This window comes from Populus alba, chromosome 16 (genome assembly GCF_005239225.2).
Source record: "Populus alba chromosome 16, ASM523922v2, whole genome shotgun sequence".
Lineage (NCBI taxonomy): Eukaryota > Viridiplantae > Streptophyta > Magnoliopsida > Malpighiales > Salicaceae > Populus > Populus alba.
The window spans coordinates 8531857-8554090 of NC_133299.1; the positions used below are offsets into that span (position 1 = coordinate 8531857).

A 22234-nucleotide genomic window follows, 5' to 3' on the forward strand; every position below is an offset into this window, starting at 1 on the left:
ACAAAATATTGTCATTCTACTAGAAGATTGGTGCTCCATTTGGTGGATTCAATGTAGGAAAATACTAGGAAATTCACCCACACAGATATAAAATCGCCGTCAGTACCAAATCACGCCGTGCACCCCTGCTGCTTCAATGAGGGGTGGAGAATCGGTAAAGAAATGACAAAATAAATAAAGAATGAATGGGTGGTTTATCTATACTCTTTTTCTTTTTTTTCCCTCCTGCAGGTTCTGAATTTGGTTCAAGGTGTTTAAATTGTATTTAGGTCCAGGAGGGATGCTCTAAAATGATACGCCCAATTCAGTTTTTCCATCCATAACACCAGTAAGATTTCTCTGCATCACTTAAAATATACAGTTTTGTGGAATTATGAATGCAACTAGTGCTTAATATGAAAGCTAAAGTAATTTGTGGGAACTATAATGAAGAACCTTTGATAGCTGCCTTCAAACTTAATTTTTAAAATAGAGGTAAACAATATAACATTAGAGTATGTGTCAAAATTATTGAACATGCGATACAAAGTGAACTTCAAATGGATAGTACAGAACAGTTATCAAAATTCATTCTAAAAAATTAACAATCCTGGCTTTCACCCAGAAAAAAAGGCCGCATCATAATCAGGATTAAATGTGCTAAGGTAATGAGTTTCATCTCACCTGCATGAACATGAAAACCCCCCAGAACATCTGGATATGATCATATTATTTGTATATGAGAGCATCACGTCCCGGCCCAATACCAATGTAATGAATAGGTACACCAACAAGCTCCTCTATCCTCTCCACATATTGCTGCGCAGCCTTTGGAAGGTCCGCATACTTTCTGATGGAAGAAATATCACTCTTCCATCCAGGTAAGACTTCATAATCCACCTGAACAGCATTGGTAGCACATGAATTAGAGAGTTCCACAGGACACTTGATGAGAGTGTAACATGAGAATGCTCCTTTTACAGTTGTGCATAAGATATAGATATTTGTATTATACTGTTGCAGTTTCAACTCTTTCGATGATGGAATTTATCTTGAACATTAACTAAAACTGCTTTTACAGCTGGGACCACAATGAAATGAAGAAAGAACAGTTGGAACATGGCTTTTCGTCCACTATGCCCATTTTATTCATAAACTTGGCTGGTTATAATATAATCTGAAAATGGGAAAGGATAAGGTTACCTTTAATTGTTCAAGGAGACAGAGATCTCCTGGAAATGATTCCACTGGTGTACCATCAATTTGTTTATAAGAAACACCTATCTGGATTTCAGAGAATTCTGACAACACGTCGAGTTTGGTGAGGTTCAGAGAAGAAAAGCCATTAATCTGACAAACATACTTCAACGCAACTACATCAAGCCAACCACAACGTCGAGGTCGACCAGTAGTTGTTCCAAACTCCTGCCCAGCAAACCTTAGGAGGTCACCACCTTGACCCAATATCTCAGTAGGAAAGGGACCAGAACCAACCCTTGAAGTGTAAGCTTTTACCTGCAAGCAAATTGATGCAACAAGCTAGAATGAGCATCATAAGCCATTCCAACTTATCTGTTACTATTTATCTATTAATACTATAATCAATACACATTCCTTGTATTCTTTCAACTTAAAAGGCAAATGTTATCAACGCATTTTCCAAAAAGCTTCATCTAAATCTCCTAATAGGAAAATCTTTCTTCGGAAGAAAGCAATAGAACTATCATGTATACTATGAAAATCTCTTGTGCTAAAATATGGAGTCTTAGTAGCAATCACCAGCGCACTAATAATACAAAGGAGAAGGACAAAAAGGCTCTAAAACGTAGTAAGGAAAAAAGATTAAAATAAACAAAGGATCTATTTACCACTCCAATGAGATCACCAACAACTCGGGGGGCAATACCAAGACCAGTACAGATCCCACCAGCTGATGGGCTCGAGGAAGTGACAAAAGGGTAAGTTCCAAAATCAATATCTAACATGGTAGCTTGACCACCTTCAACCAAAATTTTCTTCTTCTTTGCAATGGACTCGTTCATAAAATGTACTGTATCAGTAATGAACGGCTCCAACCTTTCAGCAAACCTCTTATACCTCTCAACTTCTTCCTTAAGCATTTCAGGACCATATTTAAAACTCTCAAATCTCGAAGCAACATCTGATAACAGAGCATCAAGCTTTTGAGGAAAAGTATCCATATGCTTCAAATCACATACTCTAATCCCATTCCTAATCACCTTACTCGAATAGCATGGTCCAATCCCTCTCCTAGTAGTCCCAATAAAAGATTTCGCTAGCTCAGCTTCTCTAAGCCCATCTACTTCTTGATGAAAATCAAACAACAGATGTGCACGATCAGACACTAATATTCTACCCGTACAAGAAACCCCATTAGCTTCTAACCCATCAATTTCCTTAAACAAACCTGGCAAATGGACAACAACCCCATTCCCAATTACACAGAGAGTATCCTCGTTAAGAATTCCAGAAGGAACAAGGTGTAATGCAAATTTCTTTCCTTCCGAGTTATAAATAGTGTGACCGGCATTCGCTCCGCCCTGCAAATTAACCGTAACTTCAATAAATTAAAAAAAAAAAAACCAGAAAAAACAGAAATCCCAGTAGATATTTGAACTTTTAAGTAAAAATAATTCAGTTCTGTAAGTGAGATGGGCATGAAGCTATACCTGGCAGCGAGCAACTATGTCGAAATGCTCGGCCAAGATGTCGACCAGTTTGCCTTTTCCTTCATCACCCCATTGGGAGCCTAAGACGCCGGAAACTTGACTCAATGATTCAATTCGACTAGCTGAGTCTCTAGTGAATGACTCGGCAACACTTAAGGAGGAAGAGGCAGGGGGTTTGATGGACGAGCATGATACGAAGTTTCTTCGGAAACTGGGGTTGAGCCCGTGGTGGGCCGGGAAGTGGGCGGCGTGGTAGGACCACCTAGGGTTGGATTCAAGGCGGAGAGAGGAGAGGTTCATAGTGAAAACAGAGAAGTAGCAGAGTTGGAGTTCAAGAAAAGGAAGACGGAAAGTGAGTCGCCCTTTTTTGAGGGCGAAGGGTTTATGAGAGAGGGGAGTGATTGAGTGACGGGCGGGTGAGAGAAGGAATGGGTGAGGTGGTGATGTGTGGGATTCGGCGTTGATTGTACGCTGGGATTTGTGACAGTCAATCAGACTTCAGAGGGTGATTTGAATTCGTACTTTCCTTTCCTAAAATGTAATTAATTCGTTGCTGGTAAATTAATCTCTTGTAAGATAAATTGCAAAAAAAAAAAACTAATCCAATATATTTTTTATTTTTACTTTATCTACATTCTTTTAGAAATTACATTTTATATCTTCAATCTACCAAGATTTTTAAATTAAACAAATAATTAAATTATTTTTTTATATATACATATCCTCCATTTAGAAATTTCTAAATAGCAACTCTAACCCTAAATTCTCATATTAAAGATTAAAATTAAAGTCTTTCATCTATTTCTTTAATTTTTCATGATCACCCTCAACACCATCAAGATCCCATAATCTCAATTATAATTTATATACCAAAAAAGCCTCCTCAAAATTCAATTTCTAATATTTTCTTCTCTTTAAAACCCATCAAAGCAAATGAAGAAATTTTGGAATTCAATGGCAAAAGTATATTTTGCTTGAATGCATTTGATTCCAAGATTAGAATACTTTCACAAACTCCCTTTGCAAGGATGCAAAGCACGAAACGACGGCTCTTCGGCTCCTCGTGTCCTTCAAGAAAGAGGAAAATGGATTTAATTGCCTGAAAGTTAATTAATTGGGGGAGGGCATGGGTGCAATGATGAAACAATGGTTATAAACTTGTGGAAGGAGTAAAACATGTGGGGAAAATTATTAGAGAATTATTCAGGGGATGCCATCTCTTTATAACTTTTAACTTTTGTTGTGTGAATTGTGGTAAGAAATGCATGGTTCAAGTCGAGGGATTTAAAAATTATTAATTCACAAATAACTCTATAACGTGGAGAGAAATTATTTTATATACAAATAAAAAAGTACTATTCATTATTATAATGAAATTATATTTTTTATCTTTTGAAAAAAAAAAAGCCTTGGGTTTAAGAGTATTTTAGCCTTTTACATGATTGTTCAAGGATATATTATTATTATTGTTCTTGTTCATTTTAGTTATTATATTAATTTTAAAGAGGTCATCACAAAAGATATTCTTTTCTTACAAACATTTTATTTTGATTTAGTATAAATTTATCATTCTCACAGATAATTTTAAAACTATATTTGTTCAATAATTAGTCAAATACTAAGTTCTTTTTAATATCAGTAACATGAAATTTATTGATGAGGGAAATAATTTATTCCGAAGTCATATTCAATAAAAAAATTTCAATGCTAATATTATAAAGGTTGATGAATTCTCTCTATACAAAATATTCATCACCCACTTCTTTATAAGAGAAAAATATTATTTTTTCAGTGTATACAAGCCTTGTTGTACTAGTTAGACACCCCCACTACTTAAGATTATTAATTAGGTTGACTTTGAAAATAACATTAGACAAATATTTATTTTCAAAACTTTATTTGTGGGGTGATCAACCTCGGTGACATTGACTTAAGCAATCCTTTCTTGTTTAGGGTTTCTTTATTGATTTTTATTTTTGATATTATTGTCTAAGTGTTCAATCTTAGTGCATATATAATATTTTCCATTGAATTTATTGGTAATTCCCTTCCCTTTCACAATAATATTTTTCTTTTGGTTTTTATTGTGGGTATTTGCCACTTGTTTAACTATATGTTTATTTTAGGCCATTAAAGAAGTATCAACTCTCCTATTAAAAAACTTGATATCGTCTTTTATTATTAACCTCAAAAAAAAGGTTTTTAACTTCCATTTCCTTGTGTTTATATTTCAGATAGCCCTTGAAGTCTTTCTAATATGGTGATAATTTTTTAATAATTGCAAACACTTAGAAGAATTCACTCAAAACCATATTTTCAACATGAATACCATGCAAGATAAGTTAAAACTCTTGAGCTTGGCATTTCATGGTCCTTAAATTAACCATCTTGATATCTTAAAAATTTACATACTATGAATTTTTCATACCAACATCTTTAGCCTTATATTTTTTATCCAAAGCTTTCTCATAGTGCCTATACATTTTTAATTGAACTATACACGTCATAAAGTATATTGTCCAATCTATTTAAAATATAGTTTTGGCATACAAAATTGTTATGAATTTCATGTGTCTATAGTTACACAATAAAGGGATCATATTTATAATATAATAGTTTTAGTGCTTTTCAACAAGAACTTTGCTAAGTTCAAGGTAGTCAAGTAAAATAACATTTTTTATTGTCACCTCTTGAAGTTCATTCCATCAAACTTTTAAAGTTTCTTTACCATGTATCTCAAAAGGTGATGGTACTTGCTTAAATATTATTGGTTAGGGTAATCAAATCTTGAGTTGAAATTATGATAATTTTTATATAAACAATAGCCAAATATTTAGAATTAAAATTTTGACTACGAAACGCAAACGCAAGTATGAAATATCTAATTTAAAATTGTATAACAACCACATAAAACTAAACAATTTAACAAATAAAAGTTTTATAAGTAAGATGGTTGATTTAATAGCATTTTAATTATTCAGTTCAAATGATACATATTTTAACACACATAATTTCAATATGATTTTTTTATATAAATATAAATAAATTGCATGAACATAAGAAACTAGATTAAGGGTTAAACTTTAATTTAAGTTTAAAGCTGCTAAAACCATCCTAACTTATTAAACTAGTTTTTAGAAATTTAAATGTATAAACTAAACAAAAGACTAGGTGATAAAGTGTTAAGTTTGTTGTAATTATTACTAGTGATATGAAGATAAAACTTAATGTCAATTTAGATTATTTGTTGGTTTAGTTTAACTACAAGATAGAGTATATAAATATAGTCAAACTATAATCTTAAAATACTACAAGCATGTTTGAATGAAATTGCATAAACAAAACTTAAAATATATTTTTAACAATACTTACTTATTCAAGTAATTAAATTTGATATAGATGAAAAAAATTATTGTTATTAAGGATCAATTCTTTGTCCTTAAGATTTTATTACTCATTTCTTAATGGAAACAAAATGATTTTAATAAGACTCCTAGAAATTCCAATAATACCATCTTGTTTAGTTTTACTCCTAAACAAAGTTCATCAAACTCATGGAAATAACTCAAAATATCCCTACAATATAACATAACATAAGCTCTAGAAGTAATAGAAAAAATGAAGGACAAAAAGAGTAAAACTAAGAAAGGTAATCTAAAAAAATTAAAGGTGAAGAAGAGTAAAAACAAATTCCGTGTAAAACACTATTCCTTCAACTTCCTTTCATAATGGATTTTAAAACCATAAATGATGCAGAATTAGTATCAAAATTATTTCTCACTATTTATCAACCTTAATTACTCTTTATAAAATGAAATATTGAAGTTAAAGTTTTTTTTGCTTTAAAATCTGACTTTTTTATATAAATAAAAAAACATTCAAGTTAAAAAAGATGATGTTTAGAACTCTTTATTCAATGACAAGATAAATAAAATAGGTTGTAATTTATGACTCAATGTTTTTTAAACAAACTCAAATCCAAGTCCAACATAGGTTGAAAAAAACTAATTATTTTATTATTTAACAAATTAGTTAAAAAAAATTATTTTACACAAAACTTAAACTTGGTTGGAGCTTATCTGAGCACAAACATGTGGCATAAAATCAAAGTTCATTTTTTTAAATTCATTTTTATTTATTCAATTTCTCACTATATAAACTACAAGAAAAACTTTGTATGTTTTTTTAATGAATAAAAATATTTTCATCTAAGTTTTCTTTATTCTTCTTGTTAAGTGGATTTAGTAAAGTCATGTGCAGGATATAATTTTATTTGGATTTCATAAAAGTATATCAATAGGGTGTTTTTTTTACTTCAATTTCTCATCCATGTTAATGCTCTATATTAAAAAAAAAATTTGTTAAAAATTAATTTTTAACTTTACAGTAAAAAAAAAGACTTCACAAAATTCTTAAAATTTTTAAGTATGGTTGAAGTCTAACATAAATACCAAATCAACGCCTGCACTTTCAAACGATGGTTGTTAATGTCAATGCCTATGCCTATGCCTATGCCTTTTGCTTAATACGCCATCGGTCAAAGTTCATCTTCCCATCTGACTTTTCCCTAACTGAACGTTTGTTCCTAAAAACCGCGGCGGAAACCAGTTGTTTTCTTTTTATGCTTTATTTCTGAAACTTGGACGGTTTTCTCTATTCTATTTTTATTAAATATCTGTTCGGCATGGTTTTGAATTTGTCTTTAACAAACTAAATATTATTTCGTTATTTGCCTGATCAAGGTCACATAGACCCTTCAACGTCCAAATGATCGGTCCAAACTTCCAGTGCCCGTCATGATTTTTTTCAACGCAACATTTATTTAGTCAAACTTTCCGATTCCAATGCTTGACTGTTAAAAATAATTAATATTATAATTCATAAATTTTTTAAAAGTGTTTTTTAAAAATGTATTTTTTAGATTTTTTTATTTTTAACATCAATACATTAAAATTATAAAAAAACACTAAAAAAAACACTAATTTAATTTTTTTTTTTATGTAAAACATATATTAAACATATTCAAAAGCAATCTCAAATGAGAAAACAAGCAGCCTCTTGTGAGAATTGGAGAGTTGCGGGTTTTAGAAAAAGAAAAGGAATGAGGAGATGATTGGTTTTATTTTATTTTAATGTTAGTCAAAAGAATGCGCGTTTGAGCATCCGAAAATAGTATTATTTTTTTTTGTTTTCAAGCGATCTCCACACTGTTGTTTTCAAAGGCTGGCGCAATTGATGTCCAATGCTGCGACAATAGATTGGTGTATGCTGGTATGGATGTATGTGTATTTATTTGGTGTCACGCTGATGCATGTTAAAAAAAAACAAGTGCTTGCTATTTAGGTGTGTCTCTCATCATATTCCGTGTTTTGGCTAAATGATGATGGATTGCTATGGAATCCAATATGTCAGGAACTTGAATTTTTAAGCGTTTGGATAGTTGATAATTACTTGTTTATATTAATTTTCTCTTCTCTAGAACTGATGGTCTAGAGGGTTAATGGAAGAGGCATGGATTCGTACAAAACAATCCTTGTAGGTGTGATTTTTTAGACCATTAATTGGTTAAATAAGTGATTTTATAGTGAAAAATAATAAATAAATATTAACTTATAAAAATAAAAATATTTGAATTTATCTCGGATAAGATGAATATTGAGAATTTATTGTAAGAGAGTGAAAATTGTGAATTTGTTATCAAGGTTATTCAAATAGTATTTATAGCATTTTTTCTTTGAATTTTCTTCTTTTTGTTCAAGGGATTCAAAGTTTCTTCTTTATTCACATCGAAGTAAAGAAAAAGTCTCTTACATCAATATTAATATTGATTTAAGTGTCTTTTTACACGATATTAAATGTTGATAGGAGTATCACATCATCAACATTAATATTAATTGATATATAGACAACTCTTAAAAGATATATTGATTGACATAAGACATTAAGAAATAATAGCCCTAGGTTCTCCTAGATCTGAGATGATCCTAGACCTTAAAATGTTGAGTTTATTGTCTATATAGGTCTAAAGATACCTAGGTCTACTGTGTAACTGAGCCCAAAAATATTAGGTTTGATATTTTACTAGATTCACAATCATTTAGACTTTGAATATAGCCAAGTTCAAGGGAATTGAGTTTGATATTTTATCAGAACCACAAATACCTGAACTTAAAATAAAATTAAGCTCAAGATAGCTGGGTTGGAATCCTATTAAATTCACATGTAATTGGCATGGCATGTAATCAAGTAAAAAAAAAAAGGGTTTAACATCTTTCTAACTTTTTTTTCAATGAATTTTGGTCTCTTTTAAGCTTTTATAATGTGTCGTCTTTTTCCTGGATGCTCTTTCCATGAGACATGGGAATTTTGAGTAAATGGATTTTAGTATCCATTATGCTTATCTATCAAAGTGTCATGCATGGTTTGGCAAATGCATGTCGCACAAAGTCAATAGTATTTAACTCATGAATCCAGTTTGATAACCCACAAATACAAAAAGGTAACCAGAAATCTCTGCTACCGATCATTCTAGTAAACTAAAGTCCACCCTCAGAAAATCACACTCGTCGCATCTCGAAACTCCAAAGTCTTCCACCCCTCCTTCACTCTTTCCTCATCATACAGTCTTCACATCCAATAGCATTGGACGTTCCTTTTTTCTTCATTTATGAACACGTCTGTAAACAACGGACCTTATATTTTCTTTAGACGAATTAGAGAGCGAGAGAGAGCGAGAGAGAGTAATCTTCTGTGCATAAAGGTTCTGTGACATAGTGAGTTGCAGTGGAAATAAAAATCTTGGAAAGCACTAAATGGTGGAGGCTGTAAAAGCTCGATCTCTGGAGGAAACTCCAACATGGGCGGTTGCAGTTGTTTGTTTTGTGATGGTATTGATTTCAATCATTATTGAACACATCATTCATTTAATTGGAAAGGTAAGACTTGAAGTTAGCTACCTAATGGCTATAGTTTGAATTTCTTTGTTAAGAATATATCTCAAACGATACACACGCACACACGCTTTGTTCTTTGCATGCAGTGGCTGACAAAGAGACGCAAACGAGCTCTTCATGAGGCACTTGAAAAGATCAAATCAGGTCTGAAATCTCGTAAATTAGGCATATGTGCATATATTAGAATTGTGTTTTTGGTTTCCAAGGAACTGAATTAGCCTTTGTGTATATCTTTCTCAGAGCTTATGTTACTGGGATTCATGTCATTGCTTCTAACAATAGGACAAGGACCTATTTCAGAAATATGTGTACCAAAGTCTGTAGGGGCTACCTGGCATCCATGCAAGAAGCAAGAGAAGGATCCGTCAGAGGATGAAAATGGGGGATCTGACAAATGTGCTGAGAAGGCATGTTGCCTTGATTCTCTTAACTAATTGTCTGTGATCAAGGTGTTAATCCATGGCACCTCTTGATCTTTGCAGGGTAAAGTTTCTCTTGTCTCAGCTGACGGCATCACGCAACTTCACATATTCATCTTTGTGCTAGCGGCTTTCCACGTGCTTTGTTGCATCATCACTCTGACCTTAAGCAGATTAAAGGCATGTACAGTCAGTTTCGTTTTCTTTTTCTTGTGCGATTATTATTTAGAGCAAGGATTTAGTTTTTTCGTTTACTGTTGTTGGATTGCAGATGAGGAAATGGAAGAAGTGGGAAATAGAGACGACAACATCTGACTACCAGTTCTCACATGGTGGGTATCATACAATTACATGCGTTAAAGAAGATGATTGATATTCTCCTTTGATTTCAAAATGGCATGGTCACATTAATGGTGAACATGGGAGAAAATCCCTTGAGATTTTCTTAACCACCATTACATATTATACATTTTATCCACTTCTTTTCTAACATTTTCTATTTATTAACAAAAGCTGGACGAAAGGGATTAAACTATAAAAATAAAAGTTGATGGATAATTTCTGAAACAATGACAGATGATTAATTAGTTCCTAGCATGCATGCTGTTGTGAATACGTAGGAGTTTTTGACTGTGCGGGGGGAGTATCAGAAAAGAGTTAATTTTATTTTATTATTCAATGCATCCTGCAGACCCAGAGAGGTTTAGGTTTGCAAGGGAGACATCATTTGGAAGGAGGCATCTGAACTTCTGGGCTCACTCACCAATTCTCCTGTGGATAGTAATTGAGAAAATTTACTCTCTGGGTTTTTTGTTCTTAAAATTCCAATTGGCTAGCTCTCCTTGATAATAATCAATTGCAACCCATTGAAGCAAGTTTCCATTTGTCCAGGTCTGTTTCTTCAGACAATTTCTTAGATCAGTTCCAAAGGTGGATTACCTGACCCTACGCCATGGCTTTATCACTGTAAGTAAATTTTATTATCAGATGCCCATTAATACAAAACTGATTCCATTGAATACTTAGTAGCTATGTTTTGCAATTGCTCTCTAGGCACATTTGGCACCCCGGAGTCAAATTAAGTTCGATTTCCAGACATACATCAAAAGATCACTTGAGGAGGATTTCAAAGTTGTGGTTGGAATCAGGTTACCTATCCACTATATTGGTTATTAGCTTTCCTGAAAATGATAAGAGAGAGTGACAGAGAATTCAAGAAAATGACCTTTCTCTTTCGTGCTCGCAGCCCAACCATCTGGTTCTTTGCGGTTCTTTTCCTACTGTTTAATACACATGGTGAGCTGAAATCAGTATTTCTCTTGAACATCATGCATTTGTGGACTCAAAGATTTTAGCAATGCGCTCTCTTGTAGCGTCAAAGTCGAACACTTTCCATGGCGTTTTTCCATCAGAAAACAGTTTTCTTTACATATTGCCATTATCACGAATATATATAACTAGAAGATTTCACGAGCCAAACTGAAACAACGTTTGTTATGGGCAGGCTGGTATTCTTATCTATGGCTCCCTTTCATCCCGCTGATTGTAAGCAAAAAATCTGATTCCAGTTAGTCATTCTATTATTGACTCTACAAAACTGGAAAATCCATGAGCTTGATGTGGACTCTTTATATTACAGATTATCTTATCGGTGAGCACAAAGCTACAGGTTGTTATAACCCAGATGGGTCTAAGGATTCAAGGCACACAGGTGGTGCAGGGTACCCCTGTGGTCCAACCAGGGGACGATCTCTTTTGGTTCAACCATCCACGCCTACTTCTTTATCTTATAAACTTCGTTCTCTTTCAGGTATCTCTGTGCATTTCGATTTACAATGCTTCGTGATCAACCTTACATTGAAACCATTTCTTCTTAACGTTTTCTTCGTTGTCCGCCCATTTTTGTGAATGCAGAATGCTTTTCAGTTTGCTTTCTTTGCGTGGACTTGGGCAAGTTTTTTTTTTGGCTCTATCATTGTTTATTTTGCTGGCAGTTGGTTTCGCTAACTAGATTTAACTCTTGGCTTTCTTCTCCTTCACCCTGTAGTATGAATTCGGGTTGAAGTCTTGCTTTCACAAGTATCCAGAAGATCTAATTTTGAGGATCACAATGTGGTGAGCTTTCCCCTCATCGGAACAGCTTTGAATCACACTTGTGACGAGCCATCTAGAATTCTGCAAATAACACAAGCTTTTTCTGATTTGAGAACAGGGCAATAATTCAATTCTTTTGCAGCTATGTGACTCTTCCTTTGTATGCGTTGGTAACTCAGGTATGCCTGCTGCCATCATCGCATTGTTTTCTCATATTATCTATCTTTAGTCTCAGTTTTATTGAATTATAGAGTTATCATCTAACTTTATTAAATCAGATGGGTACAACCATGCGGCCAACGATCTTCAATGAGCGACTTGCCAAGGCCCTGAGAAATTGGCACCAAGCTGCTAAACAACACGTTAAACAGAACCGACACTCGGGCACTGTAACACCAGCAACGAGTGCACCAGGCACCCCATCGCATGCCATATCCCCTGTTCATCCACTGCATGACTACAGAGGCGAGTCCGATGGAATACAAGCACCACCAAGGTCTTAATTTGAAACCGGTGGCTGGAGACGGACAGCCTCTGTATTTTAGGTTCTCAAAAACACTTAAAACATGGTGTAGAAGAAGACACGGAGAAGCTCTTGAACTGACCTCCATTCCCACTACAATTATACAGTCCAACGATTTTCAGCGTGACATTGACATGACAGATTTCTCCTTTGATGATCTAGAAAATAAAATGTGGTGGGAATTATTGGGGTGATTTAGTTAACACAATTGCTGATTCTGTAGCAGGCAACTCCAGTAGTCTATTTTTTTTTATTTCTTTTATGTGATTGTGATTTGAGACCGATGAAAAACATAAGCGCTATGTGAAATGCAACATCGATTCCAAGTTACCTTCTCCTCCCAAGCACAGAATGCAAACAATTTAAGTAGAGAGAATCAAGCTTGGCATGTCAGAAATCTATAAAATATAGAATCACGCGGAGACACCAAACTCAAACCCCCAGATAAGGGGACCAGTAAACACAGACAGAAGAGACATGATTACTTGTGGGAGTTTAATTTCCTATTGTTCGAAATGTGTTGATAACAATCTAGGAAGATCCAAGACCTTGATATCCTGGTTATATGCTAGTGTTAAAGACTCCTATTAATAAGAAGAACGATACCCATGAAACTGAGCATTGAACAGAGAATAACAAAAGAGCAACTTAAACACTAACATCACCATAATCTAACGAGTTTCTAAGAGCAACCAAACAAGAAGACGACAATTATTACACTCAGAAATCACCGCCACGAGGACGGAGCACGAGATAGTAGACTCCTTCTGAACATTATAATCCGCAAGAGTTCTCCCATCCTCCAATTGCTTCCCAGCAAAGATAAGCCTCTGCTGATCTTGAATCTTGGTTTTCACGTTGTCTATTGTATCAGAGCTCTCGACCTCAAGGGTAATTGTCTTTCCTGTTAGGGTCTTGACAAATACTTGCATCCCTCCTCTTAAACGCAGCACCAGATGAAGAGTAGACTCCTTTTGAATATTATAATCAGCAAGGGTCCTTCCATCTTCTAGCTGCTTCCCTGCAAAGATCAGCCTCAGCTGATCTGGAGGGATTCCTTCCTTGTCCTGAATCTTGGACTTAACATTATCATTTGTGTCAGTGTAAGATTAAATAAATTTAATATGTGAAAATTGCTATAATTTATTATGTATTAAAGTAATAGTCCAGAAAAATTAGCATCCTCAGTAATAAAACATCTTCTAATTTATATTAAAATTTAGGGTTATTATGTGAATGGAAACAAGAGACTTTTTATAATATTTATATCTTTATCCATCATGGATGTGTTGGGCCCCAATGGACTCTAAGTTTTAGTTGTTATTTAGGCTCCGTTTGTTTGTAGGAAAGTGAATTTCTTTTGAAAAGTGAATTTCGAGGAAAGTGAATTCCTGGAAAGTGAATTCCAGAAAAGTATTTTCCGATGTTTGGTAATGTGTTTGGTTATGTCATGAAAAATGACCTGGAAAATAACTTATTAATATTTAATTTTTCTCAAGTTTATTAAAATAATGAGGAACAAATCTTACAAATAAAAAGTGAGATGAGAATGAAATTGAAAAAAAAAAATAATTTCATAAATTATCTCAAATAAAACAAATAATAATCAAAATAATAGGGATCAAATCTAAAAAATTAAAAAACAACATTTCATCAATCAAAAGAATGAGGATCAAATTTGATAAATAAAAAATTTCAATAAAAAAATAAATAGCAATTATAAAAATAAGGATTTGAAATTGAAAAATAAATAGGAATCAAAAGTTTGAGGATTAAATTTGATATAATCAGCAAATATAACATAAATTTAGGAAAGTGTTTTCCCCTCAAATTTTTCAGGAAAACACTTTCCTGAAAACCAAGCCAAATTTTCCTTTTACTGGAAAGTGTTTTCCATTGACCAACTTCCTACTGGCAAACAAAGAAAGTTTGGAAAGTGGTTTCCCGGAAACCACTTTTCGGAAAACAACACAGCTAAAAGGAAAACACTTTTTTTTTTTTTTTTGACTAAAATTGACCGTTACTGGAAAGTTTTTTCGCTGACCGGAATTATTGAATTTTTTAATAAATTTTTTATATTTTAATCCTTCACTTGTCTCATGCAAAGAAAAAAATAAAATAAATATTAAAAAAAAATTTGAAATTTGAAAAAAATTAAAAGAATAAAAACTAAATTAAAACAAAGCGCTAAAATTATGGTATATGATTATTGTTAATTTTTAAAAAATTAATGGGAACGTTTTTAAGAAGATCATGTTTTTTTTATGATGATATTATCAATTGAAAAAAATTATATATTAGCATGATATGTATAATTTTTAAAATAACATTCTCATTAATATTGAATAAAAATAAAATATCTATATTCTTAGTTTTTTATTGTAATTTGTTTTATATATTGTTCTTATACTTTTTCATATAGTTGCAAAATGATGATGATTCATGACTTTTTAATTGATATTTTCTTTTATGATTATAAAAAGTTTTGTCTTAAAAAACATACCTTTTTCTTTTTAGTTTGAATCGTTATAATTTTCAAAAAACTTTTTCTAGTGGTTTTTTACTTTTTGTTCAATGAATTATGTTTTTAATAAAAATAACATTTTGTTGTAAAAAAATTAAATGAATCAAAAAGACAATTTCAATAAAAAAATATATATTTTTCCTCAATTTTATTTGTTATCTTTTATGGGAATATCCATTTTTATTATTTTTATGATTAAATAATTAAAAAAAAAATTAAAAAAATATAGTTATTAAATGGAGTCAAGCCATGAACTAAGTCACTAGTTAGGTAGGCTAATCTAACTTGAGTTAATTCAAAATATCGTTATTTTAGTGATTTTTTTTTATAAAAAATATATTAAATTAATGTTGTTTTTTAATTTTTTAAAAAGTCAATTCAAGATTTGATTGGATAGATCAAGTCATTAGTACACTTGCCAAATCATCAGGATCACACTATATTAATTTTCACTTAATTTATTTTAAAACTTGATTTGGGTTATAATTTGAGTTGATGAGTTATTATAATAACCTGTTAAACCAATCTTAAGTTACTTTTTAAAATGTTTTTGACTTAAAAATATATTAAAATAATATATTTTTATTTTTTTAAATTAAATTTTATATCAAAATAATATAAAAAATATATTTTTTAAATTTTAATTTTTTTAAAGCAATCACAAAAAACAAATATAGTAACTAATTTCTTGTCGTTGGAGAAAAAAAAAAAGCGCAAATTACAACCTCTTTTGAAGCTAAAGTATCAAATTATTCCGAAGTTACAAAATCCTTTCTTTACTAGCGCTAATGAAAGAGAGAGAATATTAAGTAATAAAAAAGTGTTGCATTACAGGCTGTAGTTGTTCACCTTACTTGGAGTCGGAGAGTTGAAAATTGGAACCGGAAAACCGCTTCGTGCTAAATTATTCCCTTCAAATCACCACCATAAGCTCAAAACCAAAGAAATTCAACTCAAAATCCTTCTCTTCTCTCTTTCATTTCTTCTAACCGATAATAATAATAAAAACTTATAAAATGAGCGTGATTGACATATTAACTCGAGTAGACGCGATCTGCAACAAATACGACAAATACGACGTTGAAAAGCAAAGAGATCTCAATGTCTCCGGCGACGATGCCTTTGCTCGCCTCTACGCCGCCATTGATTCTGACATTGAAGCCGCTCTCCAGGTTTCTTCGATCTCTTTGTAATCAAATTGATTCCTTTCATGTTTCAAAACTAGTATCAACTCGTTGATTTAGGCTTTAATTAAATCAATTTATACTTTTGGAGTGTAGTTTCTGTTAATTGGAAGGTTAATTACTGTATTTCTACTTGCATTCTTGAATTTCGAGTGATTTGATCTATACAGAAAGCCGAGCTTGCTTCCAAGGAGAAAAGTAAGGCCTCTGCTGTTGCTATAAACGCAGAGCTTCGTAGAACTAAGGCAAGATTGCTTGAGGAAGTCCCTAAACTGCAGAGATTAGCTGTAAAGAAGGTTAGTTTTTGAAAACTGTTTCAAGTGATTTTCTCTGACTCGGTATGCATTAACTCTAGAAATTGATATCACTCACGATTCCTCCGTAGTATACATGAATTTCTCTTTGATCGCCGCGATTTTCTATCATAAATTGGTATTTAGCATCCAAATTATACAATTGACAGCATCAGGGTTGGGGTATTGACAGGTTAAAGGACTTTCTACAGAAGAACTTGCTGCACGAAATGATTTGGTCCTTGCATTGCCAGATAGGATTCAAGCTATACCAGATGGAACTGCAGCTGCGCCCAAACAAACTGGAGGTTGGGGGACTTCAGCTCCCCGTGCTGAAATCAAATTTGATTCAGGTTATTTGTTCACTTGTATTGAAGCTGTGTTGAACTGTGAATAGTACATTTTATTTCTCATGATTCCTAAGATTGTTATGAGTGGGAAGGTTTTGAATCGTTTGTAGCTTATTTCAATATTTAGGTAGTGATGTTTGATACTTTTCCTCCTTGTTGGCTCATGGTTCATGGATAATTAGTGTATTCTACTTATATATTTCCTTTGGGTAATAGATGGGCAGTTTGATAATGAATACTTTCAAGAAACTGAGACGTCTAGTCAATTCAGGCAGGAGTATGAAATGCGTAAAATGAAGCAGGTAAGTCAAATAAAGTAGCAGTGTGTTTGTTTTTCATCTTATAATTGAAGGAAGTTGTTGGGCTCATGGTTTCCCTTGTTATTAACTTTGACATTCCCTCAGGATCAAGGGTTGGATATGATTTCAGATGGTTTGGACACGCTGAAGAATATGGCTCGTGACATGAATGAGGTATTATTTTCAATAAATGTCTTATTTCTTCTCACCTTTTGTGTGGCAAATATGTTGTAGCGTGGGATGTGTAAGCAAGGCTATTTGTAAGTGATTGTTGGCAGATAAGTAATTATCCATGGCATTTGAATTTGTTTGTGCTACGTGATATGTGCAGGAGGTGGACAGACAAGTTCCTTTGATGGATGAAATTGACACTAAGGTGAGAAGCATTGCCGTATCCTTCTAAATTTTCAGTGCCAGTCTGATGGAAATAGAGTTTACAAGAAATGCGCCCTGTGCTTCCTTACAGGTGGACAAGGCGGCTGCTGACCTTAAGAATACCAATGTTAGACTTAAAGACACTGTTAACCAGGTGATTCAGCTTCATCTTAACAAAGTTTGATTTTTTATTCTTCTGAGATGCATCCGGATTCAGGCTTATTTTTTAATCTGACACAAGTTTGTATTCTGTTCCAGTTGAGATCTAGTCGGAATTTCTGTATTGATATTGTTTTGTTGATCATAATCCTCGGAATAGCTGCCTACTTGTACAAGTAAGTTCCTACTACTTTCATAAGTAGTTTACATGTCTACATCATTCATGTGCAATCAAATGTTCTGCTTAATATCTCCATTATGTTTGGGTGAACTTTCTTTGTTTCTAATTCCTTGTACATTGTAAAATCAAGCTTTTTTGTAGGATTTAGTAGAAAATATGTCTCATCAATGCAATTCTTAAATTAGGATTCGTTCATGTTTGTTAGATCCTGGCTCAATGAGTCTTTTATTCTGCTATGAACTGATGCTGTAGAATCCTTTTATCGGAAGTTCACGTAGTATAGCTAGGATGAACTAGCTTTAAAAGAAGTACCATACTGGGAAATTTCTTGAAATGGGTCAAAGAAGAAGAGTGAAATTTTTACTTTCATTAACAAGTCAATTCAACTCAGCTTCATCCCACAGTTGGGAAGCTACACAGATTTTTTCATTTAATTCTGTTGTAGATGCTCTTTTTGTAATCTATTATCACACTATATCATTTTTTGTCGCTTAAAAATATGTCTTTTTTGGTTGAACTTGTATCCTCTTAAGTCCCAATATTTTAAGATATGTCTTTGTTACAAGTGTATTCATAGATTTATGATGCATATTGATGCCCCATTGAAAATCACCGTCTCTTTACTCATCCTGAACAGGTGCCCTCTTCATCTTCCATGGATGGACTTGTTTCTTGTCTAATCATTTCTAGCGTGTACAGCATCTGTTTTAACACCTTTATTTTAGCTATATTAATTAGCATGTTAACTCTTGCTATATTTTTTTTTTATTGAGGTGGAATAAACAACAGGAATCCACTGGTTGAATAAGAACACACAAAGAAATCAAACCCTGCAGTGGCAACTCAAGTTCTCATTTCCATAATAATAGCTGTCCAAATAGAGAGTATTTTAATAGGCACACCTCAATTTTATGAACTCTAAATAGGAAAGAAAACAAAAACAAAATCGTTATTGAAACATAAAAATATAGTTAAAATAATGAAATAAACATCTTAATTTCAATTGAGTTGGTCCTCCATCTGAAGCATTCTAATTAATATTATTTCCTCCTCTCTTTTTTCTTGAGGTATGTATTTGGTTTATCCTGTCTGCCTTCTTCTACCTATATTATTGTTTATAATTGTAGAGGCTTAGTATCATCAATTGTTGAATCATCAGTTGATCAAGTATTGGATATTGTAACCAACTGATGAAACAATATGCTAAAAGACTAGATCAAGGACTCCATAATTTAGGGTATAACTCCTTCTCAGAGGTTTGTGCCAGAAACAATTTGATGTACAGGCTAAAATTAGGATCACCCATTGAATTCTACCCTCTTAAAGAACACAAAATTTGTTTTTCATGCTTGTATTTCCAAATCTTGAGTGCATTTTGTTAATCTTGTCTGTCTTCTAGTTTTATAGTTTTAGAGGCTCTAATACCATTAGTTTTTGAGGTATAAGTCTACTAAATGAAAGTATGGATATTTGTGATGAATAATTGATGAAAAGGGTATGGTCAAGAACTAGAGCAATGAAGTTGTGAGAATTTGGAGATAACTGCCTTCTTAAGGAGGTTTGGCCACTTGCCAGAGACAATTTCACTTATGGATCTGTTACAATTACAATCACCTTTCCATTGGATTCTAAACTCTTGAAGGGCATATTGTATTTCAAATGTGTAATTTGGTCTTCATTGTATTGCTGTTTATATAAAATCTGTACAGTTGTTGACTGGGGTCATCTGGCATCTTGATGGCTATGTAATAAATTTAAAGTGTAAACTGCAGAAAGGAGATGGTCCAAGATCGACTTATTTTAATATCTTAACATGTTATATGCGTTTATATGATAACTTCAGTGTTGTTGGTTTCTGACCTGGTTATTTAGTTGGGGGTACATATGAGTCATGGGACTTTCAAGTTATTGATTTGAAACTAGGAAAGAATTTGTGTTTGGTTCTAAATTGGTATGATTTCTTGATTTACTATATTACCACTGGTCAGCTCATCTTTAGATTGCCTTTAAAAGTCAAATGTCCGGTCAGCTCTTTTGTTGTTTGTCAAGCGGGAAGTTTTTCTGAAAAAAGCATCTTCCTTTGCAGTGTGCTGAAGAAGTGAAGAAAATGAAGACTCTACCCAATCTATTTCCATGGTACGGCAGTGATGGCTTTTTTCTGGTATAATCTTGTATTTGAGGACTTCAATGGCGCTTGTGTTTTCATTTGATTTGTTACCGTGCTGGGAGTAACTTCTCACACTTGAAAATGTATGTTTGTCATTCATATACTTTTATCATATCTTAATATCTTGCAATTTGTTTCTCAGTTTGGGTATTTACGTGCTGAATCTGACCCATAGAAATCATCCCAAAGTTTGTAATAGCAGACTTGTCTCACATTGCCACGCCTGTTCAAAATCTAGGAGTATATTTTTGGTTTGTTGTAGAAAGAAGTTGGCGTAGGTGTTACGGGGCAATGTGCCTATATGGAAAATAAATTATTGTTTTGGGATTTAATTAGTGTGGATTTAAGGATTGACATATTGACAGTTGTTTCTTATGGATCTTGCATTTTGTTATTCTCGAATCCCCCATCCCACTTCCTTTTTTAGCCTTCATCGATTGGGCTTTATAGGGACTGCTTTCTCTTCCCACCTTAGAGACTGAGGTAGGGCAATCCTAAGATTCAATTTTTCTAGTGTTTGTCCTGGATATATCCATGTCAAATGATGCTCTTAAACTACTTGGAGATTTTTCGAGATAACCTGTTCTTTGCTCATGATTTTAGTTAACTGAGACGAAAGTCACCAACGCTGGGATTTGGATCCAGTAGGTTGAACAATTGATTCCCTTAATGCCATCTTTTCTCTAGTTCTGCTTAGATTATTTTACTGGTAGTGAACTAGCAAGTCATGGAGTTGTGGTGCTCCTCACCCCCGTCTCTGGTTGGTTCTTCATGCTTTTGGTGGATGGTCAAGAGGATTTGTATCATGATATGATTGGTTTAATGAAGATAAAGAGCTGGCCGTATTGAGGACCATCCTGCATTAAATGCAACATTTTGTGGACTGTGAAGTGACAGAAGGTAGGGTGAGTGGATGTGTCTTCGCAGAAGTTGGGCTGGAGTTAATATTTTATCATTATTACTTCTATACTATACGAATCAGAGCTTCACTGTCTATATAAATGGTAAAGCTACTCCTTTTCTTTTTCTTCTTCTTCTTCTTTTTTTTTCAATTAGCTCCTTTCATTTCTTTCTATTTTTTTTTCAATTTCATTTTCATTTTCAGTTTTTTTTTTTTTTTAACATTCACTTAGATTACTTTTAAATTGATAAAGTTGACTAGACGAGATAACTTTTACTCATTCTCAATTCTTTTTAACATTCACTTAGATTGATTTATCAAGTTGATTAAATTATATCAAGATAATTTTTACATAATTGAATTTTAAATTTAAGCTAAGTAAGGAGTTAGCATGAGATTTTTTATCTTGTTAAATTTATCATTTTTTTTTCTCAATTGTCCTCATATTTTTTTTATTGGTTAGTCAGTTTTTTTTAGATTAGCCAAGTCGATTAGATTATGTTAAGGTAATTTTTACATGGTTTAATTTTAAACTCGGGCTAAATAAGAAGTTGGGTTAAATAGTTTTTTAATGTCGATTTTTTTTTTTTTCAACTTCATTCTCAAATTTTTTTTTTACTGGTTGGTTAGGATGTTTTGGAACCGGTCAAGTTAACTAGCTCATGTCAAGACAATTCTTATATGGTTTGATTTTAAACCTAGTTTAGGTAAGAAATCAGATCAAGAGCTTTCGATTGTGTTGAATAAAATACTAAATGTTTTTTTATGGGTTAAATATTTTTTGTTACATTTAAATTCTTTTGATATAGCTTGTAGTGTAGCATGAGCCCATGTAATCTAGTACAACATTCTAAAAAACTAGAGATATGACTCATCTCTTTCATTCTTGATATAAATAATGAAATGTTTGTTTGTTTGTTTTTTTTCTTCTTCTAATTTTATCTTTTAACCTTGGGTTTGTAATCAAATTCTTATTATTTTTTTTTCAATTTTTCATTCAATACTTTATTGATTTTAAACTAGCGTTCCTATTTTGTTTTGGCTGGTCTTTATAATTCACTTCGGTTTAAACAAACATTATAATATTTGGATTATGCTTAATTTTACGAGTATCTATTTTTGTTATCGTTTAACTTAGTAAAA

The 22234-nt window shown here is 32.7% G+C and overlaps 3 protein-coding genes across 3 annotated transcripts; 2 read left to right on the plus strand and 1 right to left on the minus strand.

The window, feature by feature from the left end:
- Positions 1-443: 443 nt before the first annotated feature.
- On the minus strand, positions 444-3095 carry LOC118045901 (adenylosuccinate synthetase, chloroplastic). Its single transcript, XM_035054648.2, has 4 exons — positions 2670-3095; positions 1848-2540; positions 1183-1494; positions 444-879 (listed from the first exon to the last, which is right to left on the minus strand). Exons 1-4 carry the CDS (start codon positions 2967-2969, stop codon positions 709-711), a joined length of 1476 nt encoding a protein of 491 aa, XP_034910539.1. The 5' UTR covers positions 2970-3095; the 3' UTR covers positions 444-708.
- A 6149-nt stretch (positions 3096-9244) lies between these two features.
- LOC118045951 (MLO-like protein 12) lies at positions 9245-12988 on the plus strand. The gene is made up of 15 exons (XM_035054706.2): positions 9245-9604; positions 9709-9766; positions 9863-10029; positions 10105-10221; positions 10313-10373; positions 10733-10821; positions 10933-11007; positions 11095-11189; positions 11288-11337; positions 11546-11586; positions 11681-11851; positions 11956-11991; positions 12089-12156; positions 12254-12314; positions 12414-12988. Exons 1-15 carry the CDS (start codon positions 9482-9484, stop codon positions 12636-12638), a joined length of 1437 nt encoding a protein of 478 aa, XP_034910597.1. The 5' UTR covers positions 9245-9481; the 3' UTR covers positions 12639-12988.
- A 2965-nt stretch (positions 12989-15953) lies between these two features.
- On the plus strand, positions 15954-20576 carry LOC118045931 (syntaxin-71). The gene is made up of 10 exons (XM_073405069.1): positions 15954-16354; positions 16537-16662; positions 16853-17012; positions 17226-17311; positions 17414-17482; positions 17640-17684; positions 17775-17837; positions 17942-18018; positions 20110-20159; positions 20333-20576. Exons 1-9 carry the CDS (start codon positions 16199-16201, stop codon positions 20123-20125), a joined length of 798 nt encoding a protein of 265 aa, XP_073261170.1. The 5' UTR covers positions 15954-16198; the 3' UTR covers positions 20126-20159; positions 20333-20576.
- The last annotated feature ends 1658 nt before the right edge of the window (positions 20577-22234 follow it).